Source organism: Condylostylus longicornis, unplaced genomic scaffold (genome assembly GCF_029603195.1).
Source record: "Condylostylus longicornis isolate FDR11 unplaced genomic scaffold, ASM2960319v2 ptg000072l, whole genome shotgun sequence".
In the NCBI taxonomy this organism is placed as follows: Eukaryota; Metazoa; Arthropoda; class Insecta; order Diptera; family Dolichopodidae; genus Condylostylus; species Condylostylus longicornis.
The window spans coordinates 687,410-696,591 of record NW_026578040.1 but is presented as its reverse complement, the minus strand read 5'-3'; the positions used below and the strand labels follow the sequence as shown (position 1 = coordinate 696,591).

At 30.4% G+C, this 9,182-nt stretch overlaps 1 protein-coding gene across 1 annotated transcript; it reads left to right on the top strand.

The window, feature by feature from the left end:
• Nucleotides 1-3,147: 3,147 nt before the first annotated feature.
• LOC129612360 (trichohyalin-like) lies at nt 3,148-5,295 on the top strand. The gene has a single exon (XM_055525918.1). The coding sequence runs from the start codon at nt 3,148-3,150 to the stop codon at nt 5,293-5,295; it is 2,148 nt and encodes a 715-aa protein (XP_055381893.1).
• The last annotated feature ends 3,887 nt before the right edge of the window (nt 5,296-9,182 follow it).

Below are 9,182 nucleotides of genomic sequence, written 5' to 3'. Positions count from 1 at the left end.
ATTAGAGATACGGTTTTACTTGGAAATTCCAATTCTCCAAATTCAAACGTCAACACGAATGATATGAATTTAAATGACAACTTTTATGGCGATTATGCAGATGACTACGATACAGACCATTTCGGTCAAAGGCGAAATCATTTTCCGCTCAAAATCAATAATGAGGGGTACTTTTACTATGACGATGACAATAACGACGAATATTTTGATACCGAAGAAAGAAATATTAAAGACACTATAATTAGCCAAAAAGGGAATTTATCCCGAAATAGGAAAACAAAAAATACAAATAACAATAACATTTTACACGAAAAGAAAAATAATACATATGAAAGAAAAGATTTTAAATCTTTAGACACAATTGAAGGTAAACCGAATAAAACTGATGAAAAAGAAGATGCTCGAAGTTTGTTTGTTGATTTAGAAAATCTTAATTCTGATCCTGAAGTGGTTCCAGATATAAGTATAGCATTGCAAAATGCAATGAATGCATATTCCGGTATGGCTGAGGAAAAGATTCTTCAATTACTTGGTAACATGACATCTAACACAGAGAAATTAGTTTCTGATGCTACAGATTCTGTGACCAAAGTCTTAAGATCCACTGATAGATTACTGTCGGAAACAAAGGAAACAACCGGAGACACTAATTATAAAATTTTAGCAGAAAAAGCTAAATTGATCGAAGTAACTAGAAACTCCTTAGCAATTTTTTTGAAGGATATAGCTAAAATAACAAACACAACGGGTAGACTATTGAATTCGTACCCAATTAAAGCTCGCGAAATTATTGAAGCTGAAAATGAGTTAATCGAGAATGTCCGTAAAGCTTATAAGGCTATATTTGATGAAGTAGCTCGCGATATTGATGAAGTTTTAAAAAATCCATATAATGAAAGATCGATCCAGGCATTAAATATGAGAACAACTTCTATGCCTTCAGATACGAACTTTTTGGCGAGAACGTTAAAATCAGCTTCAGATAACATAAGCATTTTGGCAACATTAACAAGAAATTTATCAAAAGCAGTTGAAATGTCAACACGAATCAATCCTAAGGCAATGGAAATTCATTTAAGAAAAGGTGCTCAGCAAATTTTGAACTCCAGAAAGCATTTGATACGAAGTCACCGAAGAAATTTAAGAAAAAAGAGAAATCAGCAATTTAGAAAAGAATCTTACGTAAATGACAGAATAAGAGTTCATAAGAGCCCTTTTTCTTACGATCGTCATGAACATTTAATCGAAACAGATCAAAATTCAAAGAGACTGCCAAAATATTTTAAGAATCAGCAACCAAAAAATTTAGATGATATCAAATCTTCTATCTCATTGAATGGAAATTCTAGGTCAACTACTCATAAAACCACACCTGATGAAGTAATTGTCCCTTTAACGAACGCTTCTGTATTAAATGGTCTAGTTTTGAAAGTCGCTATACCTAAGCACAATAACGCTTTGAGTTTTGGAAGGAGTGAAAAGTAAGACTAATAAACATAAAAGATAATTCACTAAATTTTTAAACTACCCTATTTATAATATGTACAACCGTTTTAGAGTGAGAATTGAGAATATTACAATGTTTAAAGAATAAATTTTGTTGATTTCTTTTATTTTATGCAATTTAATAAAATTTTTTAAATAGATAACATAAAAACATACACATGTACGTTATATGTATTTTGTTTTGCTTTTTATAACTTTTATTTTATATCACGTTACTCCAAAAAACATAATATTTCACAGAGTAAAATCAATTTGTTTCTATTTTAACCAAATAAGTATGTATGTATGTGCAAAGAAAAAAATAAAAGTAGTTGACTGAATGTCTTTGTTATTTGAGAATAATTTAGAAGAGTGGTATTAAAATTTAAATATTTTTGCACAAAAATAAAAACTTTAACAACTGTCAATGAAAAAACAAATGCCAATATTATTTTGTGGCAATAGAAATGAAAAAATTAAAAGGAAAATTATTTAGTGTTGAAAAAATTTAAAAAAATTGAAAAAATTGAATAATACTTACATATGTTTAAAAATTATAGCTTTAATTTTAATAAATGTTGGAAATTCATCTCACTTAGTTTTCTTTATTGACATTGAGAGATATCAATATAATTAAAAAAGCTTGAAAAAAGTGATTGTAAGCTTCACTGTATTCGCGTGTTTCTTAGACTCTTAAGGATAGTAAACCGTAATTTTATACACAAATAGGTGTTTGCTAGAAATTTATTTCTCTAGAAGAAAATTGTTACCTACCTACTTTCCTCTAAGAACAATGGACTTTTCAATTCCCAAAAATGCGAAGCCACAAACATTTTTAAATTCTGCAAACCCAGGAAAGCAATTAAAAATTTAAAAGCAATATAAAATTTGGGCGACTTTCGAAGACTAATAAAAATTTATCTCCTTAGAGATAATTCTATATCCCATCTTCCATAATTATTGCTTCACGGAATTTGTAAAATTTGCATTTTCGGCGTATCATACTTTCTAAATTAGAAGCCTTTCAATCATTCTATTAAAGTGAAAAGCTATCGAGAAATAAAATGCTATCAAAAAATTCCATTATTAATTTTAGCTCACTTTCTTAACCATCGAATTCTAATTAGATCTCCTACATTTTTTTTCTCATCCTAAATGTACTTTGATATGTTTTAGTATAGTGAAAGTAATTTAATTAGTGTGTATCTACACATTTTTTATACAAACATTTTGTTGAAAAAGTATTTTTACTTGTTTATGGGAAAGGTGCTACTTTATAAACCATTGGTTTGATGCGAATTTATTCTCGCTACTCTTGACGACATTTTACACAAATCAAATTTTCTCACCCAGAACCTACATACATATATGCAATTTTGAGAATTTATTTTACATTCCACATTTTTTATTCAATTTTAATTTTGTTTTAATCTAAATTACAACACTTAAGAAAAAGAATAAAATAGGTTAAAAATATTTGAACAATTGTTTTTTATTGTACATTTCTAATTAAAGTTTATTGATACTTTTTTAATGCATTTAAGTCATTTTGGGTATAAAAACCTTAATCAAAAATTATGAAGCTATCAGAAGATGTTTTAATCTTCAAAGTAGTATCTTTTTTAAGTTTTAAAAACAATTTAAAACTTACTGATAGGGAGTATGAGAATTTGGTTTCTCTTTATACTGGTGACATTATTATGTCATCAGAATTCATTTGCTCGTTATACTGACAGTAGTAAAAAAGTAAATATTCAAAATAATTTTCAAAATGATGATGGTGACATTAAGCGCATACTAGGTAAAAGTTATATAGACAATGTTGATAATAATGTATATGACGAAGAAGACGAGCTTTATGATGAAAAAGAAAATAATGACGAGCCTGATGATGTCAAAAGAGGTTCCAATAATGATGATAATCTAGTTAGCTCTTCGGATGTAAATCAAAATGATGAAATTCCAAAACTAGTAGATTTAAACTTAGAGTCGTTATCAAACATTAGTTCACATGCACCAAGTTTGATACAAGAAGTAAAAAAATCAATCATAAAAGTTTTTAATGCTACAGTTTCATTTAAGGATTTACCAAATGGTAACAAGAGACTTGAGGAGGCAGAAATGAATTTAATGAAAAAGATCACAGATTCTTTATCTAATTTTTTAAGAGATTTAGCTAAAATTACTTCAGAGAACGCAAAAGCCTCTAAATCTGACCCAAGTAAAGCAAAAAAATTGATTGAAGCTCAAAAAGAGCTGGTAAATGCAACTCTTAAGTCTTATATTGATATTTTCGATGAAACTGAAAGCGATATTCGGGCACTTGAAAAGGAGCTAAAAGAAAATGGCGATTCATTTAAGTCAAATCAGGCAATTATAGTTCAAATTTTGAGAGCAACTTCAGACGATATTGAGGCATTGAATATCGCACATGGTACTGTTAAACTTCCAAGCACAACTGGTGATACTGAAGCTATTAAGACGACAATCGTAAAGCGAGCTATTGAAATGTATAGCACTAGAGCTCGTTTACGTAGAAGGCGTCGTAGAAAGACTAAAAGGATATTAAAGCGCTTTAGAAGAAGACGACGACGGCAGCAAATGAGGCTACGAAGAAGGCGTCGCCAAGAGAGAAGACGTTCTAATGCAAGACGCCGTCAGAAAAGACGTCGTGCTATGGAAAGACGCAGAAAGAGATGGAATAAAGCCCAAAGAATGAAATTTGTAAGAAGAAGACGGAAATTGCGAAATAGACTTAAGAAAATGAGACATAGAATGAACAGTCGTCGAAATAGATCTCGTAAGCAAAATTCGTTGAAAAGGCAGAAAACTAGACGCAGGATGCGAGACAGACACTTAAGGGACATAAAAAAAATGCAGTCTAGAATGCGCAAGCAACAAAGGTTGAGACGCCGACTACGTCTTCGTCGTCGTAGGCTACAAATGATACAAAATAATCGTGTACGTCAAGTGAGACCTCAACGACGTATTAAAAACCCTAGGAGACAGCGTCCTTTAGTTTTGAATAGAGATGTTATGTTTTTATTAAATCCACATGATAATGAAGTTGAAAATTCAGAAGATCAACCTATGACAGGTTATAAGGACTCCGATGACTTAGAACCGTATTATGGGGAAGGTAATATGATGGAATTGAAAGAAGAAACTCTAGGTTCTTCGGAAAAACCAGTGGTTACGGAATTCTCCAGAAGGCGCAGGATGCGAAGAAGAGCGCGTCGTAGAAGGTTGCGTTTACGTTTAAGATTAAGAAGGTTGGAAAAGAGGCGAAACCAAAAGGTTAAAATGCAAAACCGACGTAGAAAAAAGAAAAGATCAAAATTACGCCGCGCCGAACGTAGAAGACGGCTTAGAAGACGAAGGAGACGGGACAGCATGAGACGACGAAAGCAGAAACTCCGTTTACGTAGGGAAAGGTATCGTAGTAGAGAAGCAAGAAGGCGGGCAGCTCAGAAGCGAAGGAAACATCTTAGACTTCAAAGGTTAAAACAAAGGAAGTCACTTCTACAGACTCGAAGACAAAATCGCAAACGTCTTTTGCGATTACGTCAACAGCTTCGTAAACAAAATAAAACTAGGAATCGAGCAACTAGACGTAGAACTTCACGTCCCTTTGATCAAGGCTTAGATGAAACACAAGTTGAAAAGCAATCATCAGACAAGACGAAACAAGAAATGGAAAATAAAATTGATAAAAAATTAAATAAAACGAATAAGAACCCAAAAGACACGAAAACATCCACTGATAATAATAATAATCATTCTGATAATAACAATGACTTAGAATATTAGAAAAACATATGTATTACAAGAGTGTATTATTATCTTGAAAATAGTTTTCTCCTTTACAAAAATATGTTATGAAATTGTGCCAAATAAATTTATAATTTTTTTTCGTTACCATTGTTGGTTAATCATTTTGATTTTAATTTGAAAATGAATTGTTTTTTTTTGTTGTAAGATTAATTAAATGAAATACACTCGTATAGTGAGCTTTTTGAATAAGGAAATATTCCCAAGAAATATTTAAGTACCTATAAGACAAGGGTTACTAAGATACTTCGTTAGTCCTTCAAATGAGGAATTTTCCAAAGTCTTTACTTTGAGTAATGCTATATATATCTACAGGCCATCAAGCTCAGAGAGAAAATCAAAAATAAATTCTAAATTTATATGGAGTTTAAATGGAAGGTGTGTCAGAATTTATTTTTGTGAAGGAAATTAATCAATATTTTTGTCTCTACTGATTCTACATATCTTTTGAAATTTAAAATTTAAACTTAAAACAAAAACTGTTGGTATACTCCATCTGAAAAAGGCATTAAGAAAATCAAAAATTGCAATTTTTAGAACAGACAACCTCTCTTGCCTTCCAAATGGAAGTGTACTGAATTACAGAGCAAAATTTTGAAAAAAAATAGAATTTAAAAATAAATTGAAGAAAAAAGCAAAAAAATAATAAATATAATCTAGATGGTTTTTAAAACTACACTAAATAAAATGAGATTCGCAAGGAATACTCAAAAACTTCACAAAAAAAATAAAAAAATATTGTTTTTGTATTTTTTTCTGATTCAAAATTTCGAAAAAATATTATCATCTTGGACAGGCCTCCAAGATACGAGTATATATGTTATTATTTTAAGTGATAATGTTTGGTATAATAAAATGAATTAGTTAAAAAGAAAAATTTTTGAAAATGAAATTTATAGGGAAAACATTTTTAGTCAAATTTTCCTCATAGGTATCAATTGTTATAGATGCATTTATATACGATTAATATAAAGTAATATTAGTATATGAGATTAATATAAAGTTGAGTCAAACTAATGGTTTGTATTGTAGCACTTTTCCCTTCAACAAGTGAAAATTCTGTTGTTCAATGCAGTCTATGTATACCTCTCACACTATTAAAATTATTTTCATTCATATACAAAACTATTTCATACATGCAGTCTTTGAAATAAAGCAAAAATTAATATAAAGAGGGGTTAACATAATGCTCGATTTTAAGGGTTAATTGTGTGAGCTAAGAAAAATAATTATATTTTTTAATGTCATGAAATTTACCGTTAGCTTTTTGTGTTTATAGAAATCTAAAAAAGCTTGCGGTTTCGGCAATATAAGGTGTCAAAAATTCAAATTTTACAAATTTCAAGAGGCGATAATTTGAGAGGGTGTAGAGATGAAAAAAAATTTTCTTCTAGCGAAATGAACTATTTGTTAATGTCTAAAAGCCACTAAAATTTCAAGCTTCTACAGGCTGGGGTCTAGAAAAAAAACAAAATAAAAAATTTGGAAAAAAAGACTTTAGATAACGGTAAATTTGAATGGCCATTTTTTTTTCTAAAGTTTAACTATAGTATACCGCGTTAGGTGAAGCAAGTCACTGCCTTTCTGCGTTTGCAAAATTTCAAAAATTCTTATGGTTTCATTGCAACAAATAGTTAAAAAGGTCCATTTTTAGGATTTTGGGGGGGTATAACTACTAGAGCGGGGGAGATAGGTAAAAATTTTGTTCTACGGAAATAAGTTTTTGGTAAAGATCTATGTAAGTACAATATTTCAGCTTTCTACCTTCAAGTATGTAGAAGTTTTGTAAACAGACAAACGGACAGACGGACGGACGGACAGAGTGAAACTGATAAGCACTCTTTTTCAAAATTTTTTTGGAAAAGTGCTAAAAATGAAACCGTTTTTATTTGTAAATTTTTATTATATGTATAGTTATATTACTTAATTTGTTAGAAATTTGTTTGGTTAAAAATTAATTCAGCGATTACATTAATTGAAACATTTGGTAAAAGCTTGGTGGCGACTCCAGTTAGCAAAATTGAATTTTCCCTGGCGTACTCTATGACTACAATCAAATATTAAGAAAACAGCTGATGCTTGTAAAATATACTAATATTTAATCTTTCCGTAAAATATATATTTTCTTCTTTTTGCGATTCAAATGTGAAATTAACTGACTAATTAACTGGTGGCTGATTTATGATATCTGATAGACATGTATCTCTTAATCATGTGTATTGAAATTATGCCGCTTTCTTGTATTCACCGCTTGTTATTTGAAAATTTTGTACTACTTCGTTATCTTTTAGTAGACAGTTTTCATGAAAGTCCAATAATTCATTTTCTTTAAGCGTTTGTTGATAAGTGACCATCACACACAATATTACAAAAGTACTCCTTATTTAACGAATAAAGCCATGAATTCTTTCTTGTTGGTTGAATCTAATGTTTATTACTTCTTGACAATTTTATCTTGCATTCATTTCCTGTTGTTTATTGGGCTAGTAATTTAAATTCGCTTTTGATAGCATTCAGTTTTAATAACAGAGTGTTAAATTTCTCGTGATGAATGTTGGGGATAATGTCTAAAATCGTTAATAATGAAACATATTGGGCTAACATTAAAAACATCTTTTATCGGTTTTCATCTTGTTCTTTAGGCAACAAATATTTCAATGTTCTTTTTATTTTTTCTATTTCATTTTTAAAAAACATTTATTTGTTCAACTCTTTCCATATTTGTTTTCTTCATTAAATTAACTACAGCTTCAACAATTGATGTTTGATTTTAATGGGATTGAACGATTGTTTTTGCTTACTGTCAAGAGTTTTTAATATACCCTCAATAGCAAAATCGGCAATTTCATGAGCAATATAGTATTGGGCAGAGTTCTCTTTTTACTTTTTTCTCTCTCTTTCGGCTCTTGCAATTTTCTATTGGCTAAATTTTTATCTTCGGTTCTTTTCCTGTATTTTTTATATTACTTTCATTTTGATTCAACATGTCGTATATAATAGGTACTGGTGCTAATTGCTGTATTGTTCGCTGAAAAGTTCGATGTGCAGTTCTAACCAATGCCACTATTACCAGACCATCTGTTCCGCGGATTATAGTTTTAGCGCGTCCAATTGAGCTGTTAAAAGATGGCTGAATATTGTTTGTAGCCTTCTTCCAACGAAGAAGGCTACAAAGTTATTCTTGTTTCTATTTTATCTACATCTAGTGCCTTACTGCTGACAAGAGTTTCAAACACGACAACGAAGACATCTTTTGTACGGTTTAATCTTAGTTAAGAATTGTTTATAAGGGTTCTTTTACCCGAAAATAAGTCGGAGTGATAGCTTTATAATCATCTGGAATTTAAAATTGTTTCTGCTTCTTCTGTGACTGTGCTTAATTCTTCAAAAGTGAGTGATGCCAAATCTAATACGGATATTAGTAGCGTTTCTTGCAGATTTTCCGTTGCCTCCTATAGTCCACTAAAGGTATGAAATGAAACTGTATTCCATTTACACCACATAAATTCGCAATTTTCTCCTATTCAATTCTTTAAGATAATATTGTTATGAGGTGTTCTTCCAATTTATTTTTTTTACCAACAAAATATGTCGAAATGCCACAGTACAGATTTCTAGAAAAATGAAGCTACGTACAATGAATCTTTTAAGTACATCTATGAATACATCTGTTGTCAAGTCAAAAACTTGGTGAAACAACAGAATACTACAATGGAACTCTTGGTTGGTCTTTTTTCACGCAAATGTAATGAGTCTATATTGGACCATAGAAATGTACTCCGGCACTTATAAATGGACGAGTATGTAAGACCCGATATTGGGATGGGTAACATGCTAGACCCATCAATTGTTAAAACAGTTTTGGT